The sequence below is a fragment of the Camelus ferus genome, chromosome 28 (genome assembly GCF_009834535.1).
Source record: "Camelus ferus isolate YT-003-E chromosome 28, BCGSAC_Cfer_1.0, whole genome shotgun sequence".
In the NCBI taxonomy this organism is placed as follows: domain Eukaryota; kingdom Metazoa; phylum Chordata; class Mammalia; order Artiodactyla; family Camelidae; genus Camelus; species Camelus ferus.
Genome location: NC_045723.1, coordinates 3256760 through 3271404, shown reverse-complemented (window position 1 = coordinate 3271404; position 14645 = coordinate 3256760). Strand labels below are relative to the sequence as shown.

Below are 14645 nucleotides of genomic sequence, written 5' to 3'. Positions count from 1 at the left end.
CTATTCTACTACTTGATATCTGAGCAACCTGGGGTCGAGGTGACCTCTGAGCCTCAGTCTCCTCACCTGTGAAATGGGAGTGTGCAGATGATAGCAGAGAGTTCATGCAATGCCCTTGGCAAGGGCCTGGCCATAGTGAGCGTTTGAGGAGCGGAGGCCACCCAAGCTGATTGATGGTGGGGACAGTGCAGCCTGCATGAGCAACAACACAGGTTCCTGGCCCCGGCATAGGGGCCACATTGCCCTTTCTTGTCTGAATACCGGTTTCTAGGAGGCACCTGCAGCCTAGCATGGGGAGCCTAGGGTGGGCTGTGGGTGTGCTGGGGTGGGGGCAGCAGGCACTGATGGCCTCCCCTCCCCCAGTACGAGAACCAGGCCAAGTTCAAAGACCAGTGGGGGCAGCAAGGGCTGCGCCGCTGCCCCAACTTCTCGGATGTCATGGGGCACAAGACCCTCCCTAAGGAGGATTTCAAGGAGCCCCCCGAGTGGCACTGGCAGGGGCAGTGGACAGTGGAGCCTCAGAGGAGGTAAGGCCGGGGTGTGGGGCTGGGGCCTGTGTGTCCCCAGGCATGCAGCTCTGGAGTTGGGACCTGTTTTCACCCGGGAGGGCCAGTGAGCAGCAGCTCAGAGAGTTGGGCACAGAGCCACTGCCACTTGGTCCCGGGGGCTGGGGCGCACAAGACAGGGAGCCTGCCCACCACCCTACCCTGCATGCCGGGCCCCACCACCGAGCCTTTCCCAGAGCAGGGGGGCGACCAAGCACAAGAGTGCGTGGTCAGTAGAAGAGGCCCCCAGGGACCTGCAAGTTCAGGGAGACGTGCTGGGAACGTGGGGTCGCACTGTCCCCAGACTCCTCCTGGACACAGACATCAACAAGAGCCAGGTGCTGGAGGAGGTGTACGAGAACCAACACCGAGATGCGACGGGGGCCTGGGTGCCTGCTGCTGTCCCCAACACGGACGCGGTGAGCAGCCTTGTGGGGGGGGCCAGCCATGCAACCTGGTGAGCACCCGGGAAGCTGGGTTGTCTCAGTGGAAGGAGCAGCAGATCAGGGGTTATCATCTGAGCCCTACTCCCCACACACTGAGGGGACCCTGGCCGAGCCTTGATGGGGTTTGGATCCCAAGATGCCAGGAAGAGATACCCTACTTAAGCCCAGAAGATCAAGTGTCGGTGCTGTCTCCTATTGCCTTTCAATGTGGCGCTTTTACTCTGAAGGAGAGAATCCATTTGGGGTCGTCTAAGCTAGCGCTGTCCAACAGAACCTTCTGTGATGGTGCAAATGTTCTTTATCTTCACTGTCCACATGTGTGAGAGTGAGGAACTGAACTTTGAATTTTGTTTCATTTTAGTTAATTTAAATTTAAGTAGCCCCAAGAGGCTGGTGGCCCCTGATTGGACAGTGACGGGTTAACCCATCTCTCACACACGCTGGTGTCCCCTCCTCGAGGACAGAGCCGACTTGGGCCTGGGCAGCCAGCAGCATCCAGCTGAGAGTCGGTCATACTATGTTGCTTTCACAGTCATTAGTATGGTTATTTTTCATCTATAGTAAATGAACATGTGGGTGGCATCCGACATCACAGCGCTGTCAGCTCCAGCAGATGAGCGGCCACCATGGCCATGGTAGGTGAGCAGAACGGCCCTCGGCCCCCTTCTGTGCCCACCCACAGGATGGAGAGCCCATGGAGGCCCGGGAGAATATGAAGTGCCCCCAAGGCTGGCATGTGAACAAGAACTGGGCTGTGGAGCTGAACCACGCGGTGGACAATGAGGGTCAGTCCTCTGGTCAGGGGCCGAGGAAGGGTCTGGAGCTGAAAACAAACAAGCTCTTGAGTGCGGTGGGCCTGAGTTTCTGGGCCGTCCCCAGCCTCCAGAGAGTGGGCCCTGGTTCTGAGACAGGGCAGGTGGTAAGCATGGGAAACAGGAGCCTGGGTTCACCCCAGGGGGCTCCAGGGAAGGAGCAATGGGCTGGAAGTCAGAAGACCTGGGCTTGAGACACAGCCTCTGCTACTTACGGGCCCTGTGACCTTGTGCAAGTCCTGGGACATCTCTGAGCCTCACTTTCCTCATCTGTAAGATGGGCAGTTGGGACCAGGCCATCCAGGTGACACAGTGTGACTGCACCTCCCTTTGTAGAAGGAAGGTTCTTCTCTGGCACCTTGGCCTGCACTTCTGGGTCCATTTCGCAGGCCTGTCCAAGCCTCCAAGGCTGTAGGCCCCTGGGCACCCACGGGCCATTCCTGGCCCCACAGGCTGGGAGTACGGAGTGGGGATCCAGCCCTCGGGCCTGCCCAAAATCTGGAACTCGGTAGAGAAGACCTATTACTCACGCCGGCGGCGGCGCTGGGTGCGGATGCGCTACCGGAACCACGGGGGACTGAGCCACGAGCAGGAGACCCTGTCCTTCCTGCAGCTGGTGAGGGGCCGCCTGGGCAGAGACCGGGCAGGATCCTGGGCGGGCCCCATCATGCGCCGTAGTGAGAGGGCTGACTCTGCTCTCTCCGCTGCAGCACCACCCTGGCCTGGCTGAGGATGAGATGGGCTGGGAGTACGGTGTCTTTGGCTCCAAGTTCCACCTGAACCCTCAGCCCCAGAGCCGTTTCCGCCGCCGCTGCTGGCACCGCAGGCTGGCCCCCAACAAGGTCAAGGGCATTGCACCCATATTCCTCCTGGAGGGATCCTTGGTAAAGCCCCAGGGGCTAGGGGCTTGCCCTGTCACCCTACCTCCCAGAGCCAGGGCCCCACCTGGTGTGGCAGTCAGCCAGAGATGCCTCAGGTGGTCAGATGCGCTGACCGCTGTGGGTGGGGGAACCTAGGCCCCAGATCCACACCCCTGGGCTTTGGATGGGGAGAAGGGTGACCTGGGCCTGGGCTAGATGACACAGGAAAAGCACCCAAGAGCCTCAGGGAGTCTGTCCTGGGCACAGGGTAAAGATCTAGAACAGCAAACAGAGAGGGAAGTGAACAAGGTGTCATCGTCACGGACACTGGGCAGAATCCGGAGCTCCCAGAGGGCTCCCGTGGAGATCACCCAGCCCCCCAACCTGCCCTTCATCTACTGCGTCTTCAACAGTGAGCATCCAACTGAGAGTCTGCAGAGGTGGCCCCAGGGGCCCAGGACCTGAGGGCAGGGGGCAGTGGGTGGGGATCCTGGGGGCAGCTGGCAGACACGGCTCCTCTCTGTCCCAGGGCCCCATTACTACCAGCTCTTCTGCTACATCTACCAGGCCCGCAACCTTATGTCCAACCAGATCCAGACATTCCAGGGTAAGTGTGGGCCCCTTTTCTCCCCAGCTTCCCAAGGGCCCCTTGATGTACCCCTCCAGCAGTACAAAGGATGTGGTAAGGAGGGGAGTGACAAACAAGCAGCCCCTCGTCCCCAGCAGCTCATGGCCCTCGTTTGGGAAAAAGATACAAAAGCAAGGAATATAAGGCAGGGCTGCTCTTGAGGTGTGTCCCCAACCCCATGAAATCAACAATGGGGGGGGGGGGCTTCAGCCCAGTGGAGACCACTTAGCTGAGCCTTGAAGAGGGAGGAGGAGTTTGCAGGCAGAGGAGGGTGAGACGAGGGCAAGAGAGAGGATGACACGCTTGGCAACCACTTGTCTCTCGAGTTAGAGAGAAGATGAGGGGAGGGGAGGAGGTGTGGCAATTTCTGGCCCTGTGTGGAGGACCCGTGGGAGGGTTCCAGTGAGTCAGATGCTCCCCTCCTGGGCTGGTAGTGGCCCTGGTGGTCAGGATCCAGGTTGCTGGATGAGGGTCCGAGCCTGCTGGATGAGGCATCTGCTGGGAGCTGTCTCCGCTGGGCGTCAGCACCCACATCGAGGGGGCCACACCATGTTCCTTGATGCCAAGGCCACTGACTGATGCTGTGGAAGGGCAGCCACAGGGAGCCTGGTCCCCAGACCCCCTCCGTGTCTGTGCCACCTGGGCCCCAACTGTGAGAGTGTAAGACAGACACGGATGGCCTCTGGCTCCGTGCCCATCTGCTCTGTGGCTTATACTGAGGTGGCCTCCTGGGCAGCTGGAGTGGCTAAGGCTGTCCAGCCTGAGCCGCCCAGGGTACCTGGTCCAGCGGTGGCAGCAGCAGAGGAGAGCAGAGCCTCACTTGACAGTGCGAAGGCACCACTCTCCTCCCCTTCCACCCCCAGGGCCCTTCATTCGGCTGGTCTTCTTGAACCACAGCCAGCGTACCCAAACCCTGAGGAGCTCTGCAGCCCCCACGTGGGCCCAGACGCTCATCTTCCAGCACCTCCTCCTGTACGAGGACCCCCAGGACACCAAAGAGAGACCCCCACTTGTAGTGTTGGAACTGTGGCAGCGAGACTCCCAGGTACCAGTGGGCTGGGTGGGGCAGAGCTCCGAGGAGTGTCACCTCGGGAGGATTTTCACAAAGTGCCCAATTCGCAGTGGTGTCACGTGCTTAAGTAAGCCCTTACCCTAGGGCTGTCAGGCTTCCAGGAGGAGCCAGAACTCTGCCAGTATGGCCTCCGTGTTTTGTAAACTACCCCTTCTTTCCAGGGCAAGGAGAGCCTGTGGGGACGGAGCATGTGGTCCCCGGTGGTCTGGCTGGATGTGCAAAACCGGATCCTGCCCCCCATGAGGTGGCACCCCCTTGTAAAAGGGTTAGAGGACGAGGAAGGCGAGATCTTGGCGTCCTGTGAGCTCGTCCTTGAGACTGAGGTGCTGGGAGAGAGGTCCTGGCTGGGAAGTGTGGTGCTCAGTGCCCCCACCCTGCCCCGCATTCCCACAGCCAGCGGTCCCCACCTCCAGCCCCTCAGGAAAGCTCTGGGGCCTGGGAACCAGTACACTGAGCTTGGTGGGGCCAGCCTGCCCAACCTCTCCCTAACTCCCCTGTCAGCTTCTGCTCACAGGGCTCCAGGACTGCCTCAGCTGAGCCCTCCTGGAGTGGGGAATGGGGGACAGGAGAACCAGTCCAGCGGGGCCTCATGCTTCCTGCTCTCGCCCTCATCCCTTCAGAGTCTCAGACAGAAGCTGCCAGTCTTAAGTGTTCCCTGGAAGAATGGGATCTACACACTCCCCAAGAGCATCCAGCCCACACTAAGGAAAATGGCTGTCGAGGTGATGACGGGGTGGGCGGGGCAGACGGGCGGGATCCGAGCATCACCTGGAGCAGCCGGGCACCTCGGGGTGTGCTCTGCTGACCCTCTTGGGCCTTCCGCCCACTGGATCCAAAGCTCGGACCCCAAGGAGATCCCATGTGAGAGAGAGGGAGACAGGAGAGAAATGAAAAGCAGAAGCTCTGATAGAATAAAGTGTTTTAATGCACATCTCTGCAGTGGGTTGTAGACAGACAGTCCATTCATCATGTGTGAGCCTCTCATGGCCCCCAAGCAGCAGGCAGTACTTTTCAGAGAAGAAAACAGGCTCTGAGAAACAACACCCCAAGTGACACAGGGGCTCAGTGGCAGCCCCAGAATTTGGGCCAGGCCCTGACTCCAAGTGCCAGGATGTTTCTCACCTCTCTTCTGAGAGTAGCCTGGAGGTCCCCATGTCAGGACCCACGTGCCTGGCCACAAACCTGGCAAAGATAAAAGATGGTCAGGTCCTCCCGGCACTGGAGCCGAGATCAGGCAACCCAACTGGTTCCCACTCTAGTCCCGAGGCAGCCCTCCCGAGTAGGGTGTAGACATTTCCCGGGGTGCCCAGTTCCTGCCAGCTGAGAGCAAGATTACAGGGTGCTGGCTCACTGACTGGCCATGGAGTTCTGTGGGACCAAGTCAGCCACGAGCTAGATGGCATTCAGGACGCCTAAGGAACTTGGGGCACCCCTGCCTCTGAGGGCTGGGGAGGCAGCCAGCAGCAGGAAGTCACCCCTGAGAAAAATGATTAGAGGCCAGATGGGCAGTGGGGAAGAAGGGCAATACATAAGGGGCCCTGGGAGTCAGTGAAGGGCAGTCACGGTCCACCTTCATGATCCCTCCCAGGGCAGAAGACCTGGGGGAGCCTTCAGACTCTGACTTCATGCAGCCTCGTGCCCTGGCCCCATAGGCCCCTTGATGCCCCATCACCCCCAGGACAGCCCCCTCTCTTGGGCCAGGACTCCATCACAGAGGCGCTGCCCACTCCTCTGCCCGCCCTCCTCCTCTGTTCTGGCAGGTCCTGGTCTGGGGCCTTCGGAACATGAAGCAGGTGCGTTCGCCCCAGCTCTTGGTAGAATGCTGGGAGGAATCCCTGCGGACGGAACCCATCAGGGACTTCCAGACCGATCCCAACTTCACCGAGTCAGTCCTCTTCCTCATGCTGGTGAGGAGGCCGCAGGCGGGGTCGGGGGAGCAGGCCCTGGCTCTTGGGAAGCCTCACGCTCCGGCCTCTCCCTGGGGCTGCAGTACATGCCTGTGGAGGAGGCCTTCGCGCTGCCCCTCATGCTGAAGGTGGTGAACAACCAGGACTTCGGCCAGCAGACCGTGCTGGGCCAGGCCAACGTTGACTCCCTGCAGCCCTACTTCTGTGACCCCTGGGCTGAGGACTACGTGCCCCCACAGCCTCCAGGTATGGCCCTTTCTCCTTGCCCTTCCCCTGGCCTCACCAACAAGCTGGCACCGGGGGTGGGCAAGGCCCTGGCTGCCCTGCGAGGTGGGTGTCCCTCCTCCTCCCCCTTCTCCCCTCTCCTGAGATCACGACTGCCCTTTCTTTACACAGTGCTGTCTGTGAAAAAGTACCATAAGGTGAGTAAAGGGCTGGAGGCCCCATGCCATTTAGAAGAAATAGCCCTTGTCCCTGAGGAGGGTATAGGTTAAACAGGGCTCTGGTATCTGTGCCCCCAGCGTGAGGCCTACTTGTACAGTGATTGTCAACCTGGACCACACATTAGAGTTGCCCAAGAGCTTACAAAATCCTGCCAGCCAGGCTCTGACCAGGTGCTGGGGGATAGGACCCAGATGTCAGCCATTTTTTTCAAGTTCCTCCTGTCCCCAGGTGATCCTAATGTTTTCAAAATTCAGAACTACTGCTCGAGAGCATTCCCTTCCCAACCTGAGTGCACAGGGATCCCTGGGGCATCGTGAGCAAAACCCGACTGGGATTCAGGGAGCCTGGGGTAGGTGGGGCTTGAGGCTCTGCATTTCTGAGCCCTTCCAGAGTTCAGTCTGAAGCTCGGGCAGTGAGAATTAAGAACTAACCTTCCCCTCCTTCCCAGCTCCAATCCTATGTCTAAGAGCCCGGAATTAAAAGGCCTCCGTGAAGGGCAAGGGAGCCAGGGAAGGAAGCTGTGGTCTCGAGCCCCGCTCCCTCTTGGAATTCAGAGATGATGGAGGGTGAACTGGGCAGCTGGGCCTCACTCTGCTCATCTGCAGTCTCTTTTCAGCTCCTAGGTTACCTCTATGAAAAGTTCTGGTTCAAGTCCAGCAAAGCTGAGGTGATGTAGGCTCAGCCCTGGGGAACAAGGAACAACTCCAGGCAGCTCTGGGAGGTGGGGGGGCAGCAGGACCCTGGGCAGAGGAATGCCACTGGGGCCAAAGTGCCCCTCTTACCGGCCAGGATGAATATGAGCACGAAGTGGACTGGTGGAGCAAGCTGTTCTGGGCCACAGGAGATGCTCCCAAGTCCCTGAAGTACAAGTACAAAGACTATCACACCCTGAAGGTTTGTGGGCCCCTAGGAGGGGAGATTACTGTGGGACAGGAGCAAATCTGCTGGGAGAGGCCAGCAAACCTAGCCTGGAATCCTCTGGGAACCACCAAGTTGGGAGGGGGACTGGGAGGTGGTTTCCTCATGTCTCCACAAGACCAGGCCACACCACTACCAACCACGCCCTTGTGGGAACTAGATGCCTTGGGGTGAGACCTGGGTGGTCCCTCAATCCCATGATCTGAGGAGCCACCCCCCTCTGGCCAAGCCCTGGCCTGCCGTCCACACCCACCAGGTCCCCCCTGCCCTCCGGCAGGTGTACAACTGTGAACTGGAGGCTGTGCCGGCCTTCCAAGGCCTGGAGGACTTCTGCCAGACCTTCAAGCTCTACCAGGAACAGCCCAAGCTGGACAGCCCCGTGGTAGGGGAGTTCAAGGTGCGTGTCCTAGCCCAGTCTAGCTGCACCCATCACCTTGTGCTCCCAGAAAACTCTGATAAAAGCCCTGGTTCTACATGCTCGCTGTGAGGATGGGGCAGGGAGGGCCTGATGGTCCTGGGAGTGGGGCGCGGAGACTGAGCTCTGCAGGGACTCAGGGTGGCCTCCTCTTACACAGGCAGGGCGAGGGCTTCTCTCTCCCGGCTCAGGCCTATGCTGGTCTCCCCAGGCCCGAGAGCCTCTGAAAACAAGTGCGGATATGAAGGGGGATGGATAGGGTGGGATGACAGCTCCCTTCAGCGGGAACTGGGAACTCACCTACCAACCAGTTCCTTTGCCCAGAGCCCCTCCGAAATGCCCTGGTCCCTGTGGAGCATCCCTGCTGCACCCGCCTCCACCTGTCCTCGCGGCCTTCTGTCCCTGTCATCCTCAACGCAAGCCACTCTCCTGATCCTGGACCCAGGGCACCTCCTGGAGGGCTTTATAGAACCAGGCTGGCACTGCCAGGCTGGCTGCCAATACCTTCCCTCCCCAACACACATGCAGGGCCTATTCCGTGTCTACCCCTTTCCTGAGAATCCAGAAGCCCCCAAGCCCCCTCGCCAGTTCTTGCTTTCGCCTAAGAAAGAGGACTTCCCTCAGCAGTGCTTGGTGCGGGTGTATGTGGTGCGAGCAATCAACCTGCAGCCCCAGGACACCAATGGCCTGGTAACCAGGGCCCCAAACCTGCAGTGCTCATCTTCCCCGGAGTCCTGCCCCACCCTACCCTGGTCCTTCACCACCACACCTCGCTCTACACCCCTGCGTCCCAGAGCTCCCTCAGGCTGACACCCAGACTGCCAACTTCCCACAGGCCCCACCTGGTACAAGGGGCTCATTTCTGCCCCACTCCCACCTTCCCTGATCAACCTGGACCGACTCTCCATTTCCTGTCCTTCCCTCACTTACATCTGAACCCCAGTGTGACCCTTATGTGATCCTGAAGCTGGGAGAGACGAAGCTTGGCAACCGGGAGAAGTACCATCCCAACACCCTGGACCCCGTCTTTGGCATGTGAGCTGCCCAGATGCACCCAAACCCACACCCCTGCCTGCATCCACACTGTGCCGGGAGGACTTCCAGAAAGCAGAGAACTCCCACTCTCCTTTCTAGCCTCCACATTCCTCAGTGTCCTACACACTCTCCGTGTCTCACAGATGGAAGAGGCATCGATGAGCGGTCCAGTGCTCCCTGACTCTCGAACACTTTGCCTGGGAAGGGAGCTCAGGATCCCACACCCCAGGCCTATCAAGTTATTCCCAAGGGAGGAGGGGTATGGCTCAATGGTAGAATGTATGCTTAGCATGCACGAGGTCTTGGGTTCAACCCGCAGTACCTCCATTAAAAAAAAAAATAAAGATATTCCCAGCAGTAACTGGGGGATGGTAAGCTCTGCTGTCCATATTCACCACGACCAAACAGGGGGTGGAGCTTGGGCCCGTGGGACTGAGATGCCAGAGAGGGCGGCGTGCAGATATAGTGGTCTGCGGTCTCTGCATCTCCAACAACAGCCCACCCCCAACTCCCCGCCCAGGATGTTTGAACTGAGCTGCACCATTCCCCTGGAGAAGGACCTGAAGATCGAGCTGTATGACTTTGACCTATTTTCACCTGATGATAAGATTGGGACCACAGTCATTGACCTTGAAAACCGACTCCTGTCTGGCTTTGGAGCTCGCTGTGGGCTCTCCAAATCCTACTGCCAGTAAGAGTGGACCTGGACCAGGGCAAGGGAGCAGGGGAGGGTGGAGGAGTGAGCCCACAGCACCCTTTGAAGAGGCTGACATCCCGGGCTAGGGAACCAGGGCTCGAACCTGTCTCCACCCCTGCTCCCAGCACTGGTCAGCCTGCAGCTCAGAGCAGAGGGTCCTCCAGGACCAAGACCTCCCCACCCTTCCCCCTCACATATCCCCACAGCTCAGGGCCCTTCAGGTGGCGGGATCAGATGCCCCCCAGTGTGCTCTTGGAACACCATGCCAAGAGGAAAGGCCTGCCTCCGCCTCTGTTCAGCCCTGAGGATGACTCTGTTTTTTACAACGGGAAAAAATTCAGACTGCAAAGCTTTGGTGAGAAGTGCAGCACACTGCCAGGAGGCACAGACCCTGGCCTCTGCAGACAGTGGGGCTCCAGGATGGAGGACCTGCCAAAGGTCCACCCCACCCTTCCCTCCCTCCTGTAACGGATAACTGAATAGCCGTGTCCACTGCCCAGCCTGAGGGAGAAGGTGGGGGGCCCAGGAGACAGGACAGCTAGTGACCTTGTGACCACCTCCTTCCATCCCTGTCCAATCTAGAGCTCAAGCCCCCTTCTGCTCGTTTTTTGGGACCTAAGAAAGAACGCCTTGCCCTGTACCTCCTGCACACCCAGGGGCTGGTACCTGAGCACGTGGAGACCCGCACACTGTACAGTGACAGCCAGCCAGGCATCGACCAGGTATGAGACTGGAGGGGCCCAGTCAGGAGCCGAGGGAGCTCATCCATCCAGGACGAGAGAGAAAGGAGAGGCCAGGTCTCCATAGATGTACAGGCAGAGAAGACAGTTGTGTTCTGCGCATGTTACTAAGCAAGAAGTTCCAGTGACGTTGCTGAGAATAGAAAAATTCAGAACTGGAAAAGGCATTGACAGGAAACCAAGGCCATGTGACAGCTGCAGGGAAGCGCTCAGGTGCCCCACCAGCCAACACTAGCACCGCCTTAGTCTCTCTGAGGGAGGGCAGGGAGGGAGCACCTGGGGTCAGACGTGCAGACGTTACAACCCTGGTCTGGCTGTTAATTGCAGGCTGTTTTCGCCAGGACAAGGAACCCCAAACAGAAGGAAGGAAAAAATCCCACAGGCACCCTAATTATCCTCTACCCTCCAGCCAGCAGCACGGCTCACCTCACTGTCCAAATCTCTCAAGCTGATATCACGTTCCAGATACTAAGTTCTCTGCTGAGTCCTTTTTAAACCCATTCTCATTAGACCTGTTTTCTCATTAAATGGGGTTAATTTCAAAAAGCTAAAACTAGGTAACATGGTTTGAAGGAATCTATCTTCCACTGATCCACTGTCTTCCACTCCCTTTTGCTTTTTTCTCTCTCTTTTTCTCACTATTTCCATCCCTTCTTTCTTAGCTTTCTGTGCTTGGTGGATAGCTTGATATCCTTGGGATGCGGTTACACAAGGTGAAGTGACCTAGAGATCACCTAGCTTACTCTTACTCAGGGCCCCTAAGGTGGTTGATAAACAAAGCCCCGGTCCCATTCTGGAGCCCCGTCCAGAGAGGCTGCCTGGTGTGACCTGTTACTTGGCATCGACTCTCCAAACCTCAGTTACAAGTGACATCCCTGCACCACAGCCATCAGCCATGAAGCCACCAGATGCTACCAGCCTTACTGCACTATTGCCCCAGCCAAAAAAAGAAAAAAGGGGAAGCTGCTGGGTGGTGTGCTGACTTCTTGTCTGAGGTCCACCCCTACCTTAACAGACACCTCGATACCCCACCGCTCAGTGGGTGGAAACAGCCTCAGCAGACCTCGGGACCTGGGACAGGGCTCCCCAGGCCAATATGCCAGGAACGGGCTAGCAAGCCCCAGCCAGCTAATCCATCTCCACTCTAGGGAAAGGTGCAAATGTGGGTGGACATCTTCCCCAACAAGCTGGGGCCTCCTGGCCCCCCGGTCAACATCAGGCCCAGAAAACCTAAAAGGTGAGTGACATCCACTTCCCAGGCACTGCATCGGGCAGTGCGGCCCTCCCAGGGTGCGGAGCACCAGTGGATTCCAACACTCAGTCACAGGAGTTCTCTGCTGGGAATCTGGGGAGCTTCCTGCGTGGAGGGCAGCCTCCCAGGCCTCTCCTACATCACCGAGGCTGCAGCCGGGGAGCTAGTCCTCAGCAAAGCCTCAGAGAACAGTGGCTGCAGGTACGAGCTGCGCTGTGTCATCTGGAGAACTGCCCACGTGGACCTGAAGCGGAACAGTCTAAGTAACGAGAAGATAAGCGACATCTATGTCAAAGGGTGAGGAGGCTGGCAGAGTTTGCTCAGATCCCCCCAGTCCTCTCCCTCCCAGTCCTTGTGATCCGGGGTGACGTCCCTCCACCTCCACCAGTGCCTGGTGTCTACTGGGCAGCCCTTAACACAAGGCTCCTGCGCGGGGGTGGGGACAACACACCTGAGCCCCAGGTGAAAGGACTCTGGCCCCAGGTGGTTATTCGGGCTAGAGAAGGACACGCAGAAGACAGATATCCACTACCACTCCCTGACGGGGGAGGGCATCTTCAACTGGAGGTTCATCTTCACCTTGGACTACCTGGCGGCAGAGCAAGTGTGCGTCCTGAGCCAGAAGGTAACAGGCCCTGGGCAGCGCGAGCTCCTCCCCGTCCTCCCTTCAGAGGCCTGTGAGCTGCACTAGAACATTTCGAATGTGGCCTCAGGTGGAAAGCCTCTTCCTTGACAGTCAGCCCATCACAGCTAGATAGTGGGCTACTAAGTGGCCGAGGGAACTCTCAGAGGAGACAGGCCGCTAACACGCTCTCCTGCCGTCCTCCAGGACTACATATGGAGCCTGGACCCCACAATGATGACGTTCCCGGCCCGGCTCATCATCCAGATCTGGGACAACAACATCTTCTCCAGTGATGACTTCCTAGGTGAGATCCCAGCACAGGGCCCAGGACCACCGGACAGGGAGCTCCTCCTTGCTGACAGCGTCTCTCTGGGTGCAGGGGTCCTGGAGCTGGATTTGTCTGACATGCCCTTCCCAGCCCGGCACGCCAAGATGTGCTCCATCAGGATGATGGATGCTGACCCCAAGTGGCCCCACTTCCTCCAGTACGAGCACTTCTCCCTCTTTAAGATGAAGACTGTAACCGGCTGGTGGCCTTGCCAGGTCCTCGATGATGGCAAATGGCGCTTGTCGGTAGGAACTGGGGAAGGTGCCTGTCACATAGGAATAGGGCTGACTGCTAGGCCACAGAACTTGGCTCTAACAGACTTCTGGGGCCTTTGGCAAAATCCCTTTTCCTTTCTGGACCCTGGGAAGAGGTACTAAAACCATTCTCGCTCCTGCCGCTGAACTCAACCTCCCACTGCTCATGGTGTTTCTAGGGTAAAGTGAAGATGACTCTGGAGATTCTGACAGAGAAGGAAGCCTTAATCAAGCCAGCAGGACAAGGCCAGTCGGAACCCAACCAATACCCGACTCTCCATCCGCCCCTGTAAGGGTCCTACAGGGCCAAGGAATCAAGCCTTTCTTCTGGGCTCACAAGGCTGAGCTGCTGGGCCCAGCAGTTTGTGTGGGGTGGTGACCAGGGTATGACTACTTCCTGCTGCTCCAGCTCCAACGCTCAGTTACAATCAAGGGAGAACAGCTGGGGTGGGGGAGGGAGCAGAAGTTGCTTTTTTTTTTTTTAAAATGAAAGCCCTTTGCTCTGGATTACTTGACTGAAAGTTCCCTCTGCCCTCCATTCTCTGCCATCTCCTCCGCTCACGGACAGACGCACCAACCCCTTGGTCATGTGGTTTCAGTCACCCATTACAAGCTTCTTCCATGTTTTCTGGAAACGCTACCGCTTCAAAATCATCATCATCTTGATCATTGCAATTATAGGGCTTCTGCTGTTCAACTTTATCTATTCAGCTCCGGTGAGTGACAACCCTGGGGACAGGGACAAAGGCACTGGTCGCTCTTGGGAGGACTCAAGAGAGAGCCCTCGGGTTGCTACTGCAGGCTAACTGTTGCCTGTTTTCTCCAGAACTATTTGGCCATGAGCTGGATCAAACCTGAACTTCGGCTGAGTGCTCCCATTCAAATATATGCCAATATCAACAATTCACCAAACACCAGCAGCGCCAACTCTTCCACCCTCACCACTCACCATCAGAACCTAAAGCCAACAACAGACCATAAGCTGAAACTCCTCCAGGAACCCAGGAATCACCTGCGAGATATTTTTCCAGAACTGCCAGCCCCACAAGACTAATTCTCCCATGTCTGCCTGGCTTTTGTCCTGCCTACCAACAGCCCTACCCCGGGCTTCCTGCCGGCTCCTTGTTTCTAGGGGCTGGGGATATCCTGGCCGTTCTGTTCAGAAACCACTTCCAATAAGATGGGCTGAGTTGTAATCTTCCGCTGAAATAAACAAGTTTTGTAACAGAGAGCCACCTTGTAATTTGAGGGGTTGACAACACTGAAAGGCTGAAAGTGCCAGCCTTTCAGACAAGACTCACAAGGACGGGGAGTGATGTCATCTTTATGTAGCCACCTCTAGTCTTCGGGGGCTCTTCGGCTCTAAGGGGCTCTGAGGTCAGAGGAAAACAGAGGGAAGGGGTGTCTGTGAGGAGGGAGGTGGCTCACAGCGGGTAAGCAGCTAGCCGAGGCCACTGCTCTCACCCACAACGTGCATGTACATCACAGCGGCACTGGGACCAGGCGGCTCCCTCCTCAGGGACACACCTGGGGCTCCAGTGCCCAGAACAATATTCAGCTCCACTCAGGACAGGAAGCATTTGTTTTCAGAACAAAAAGCTAGAGCTAGGGCAGACCCTACCACGCTGGCCAGATGGTTTCCTCACACCGCACGCTCGAGGAGCCCT

General features: G+C 57.8%; 1 protein-coding gene across 8 annotated transcripts in view; it reads left to right on the top strand.

Annotated features, from left to right (window-relative positions):
- Positions 1 to 14502, top strand: part of FER1L5 (fer-1 like family member 5) — a 28466-nt gene extending 13964 nt beyond the window's left edge. For 3 of the 8 annotated variants that reach the window (XM_032469813.1, XM_032469810.1, XM_032469809.1), the window contains exons 9-37: positions 364 to 527; positions 850 to 964; positions 1674 to 1776; positions 2256 to 2419; positions 2514 to 2687; positions 2931 to 3075; positions 3193 to 3270; positions 4155 to 4336; positions 4525 to 4686; positions 4984 to 5085; positions 6124 to 6270; positions 6354 to 6516; positions 6667 to 6692; positions 7331 to 7381; positions 7504 to 7608; positions 7910 to 8029; positions 8576 to 8737; positions 8991 to 9082; positions 9603 to 9773; positions 9986 to 10134; positions 10362 to 10501; positions 11668 to 11756; positions 11973 to 12068; positions 12255 to 12396; positions 12601 to 12700; positions 12776 to 12969; positions 13158 to 13267; positions 13547 to 13694; positions 13805 to 14032. In XM_032469813.1, coding sequence (XP_032325704.1) covers positions 364 to 527; positions 850 to 964; positions 1674 to 1776; positions 2256 to 2419; positions 2514 to 2687; positions 2931 to 3075; positions 3193 to 3270; positions 4155 to 4336; positions 4525 to 4686; positions 4984 to 5085; positions 6124 to 6270; positions 6354 to 6516; positions 6667 to 6692; positions 7331 to 7381; positions 7504 to 7608; positions 7910 to 8029; positions 8576 to 8737; positions 8991 to 9082; positions 9603 to 9773; positions 9986 to 10134; positions 10362 to 10501; positions 11668 to 11756; positions 11973 to 12068; positions 12255 to 12396; positions 12601 to 12700; positions 12776 to 12969; positions 13158 to 13267; positions 13547 to 13694; positions 13805 to 14032 — 3822 coding nt within the window. Of the gene's footprint in view, positions 1 to 363; positions 528 to 849; positions 965 to 1673; positions 1777 to 2255; positions 2420 to 2513; positions 2688 to 2930; positions 3076 to 3192; positions 3271 to 4154; positions 4337 to 4524; positions 4687 to 4983; positions 5086 to 6123; positions 6271 to 6353; positions 6517 to 6666; positions 6693 to 7330; positions 7382 to 7503; positions 7609 to 7909; positions 8030 to 8575; positions 8738 to 8990; positions 9083 to 9602; positions 9774 to 9985; positions 10135 to 10361; positions 10502 to 10846; positions 11122 to 11667; positions 11757 to 11972; positions 12069 to 12254; positions 12397 to 12600; positions 12701 to 12775; positions 12970 to 13157; positions 13268 to 13546; positions 13695 to 13804 lie in introns of those variants that run through there. The other 5 variants (XM_032469811.1, XM_032469812.1, XM_032469815.1 and 2 more) reach the window with 5 other exon arrangements.
- Positions 14503 to 14645: the final 143 nt, after the last annotated feature.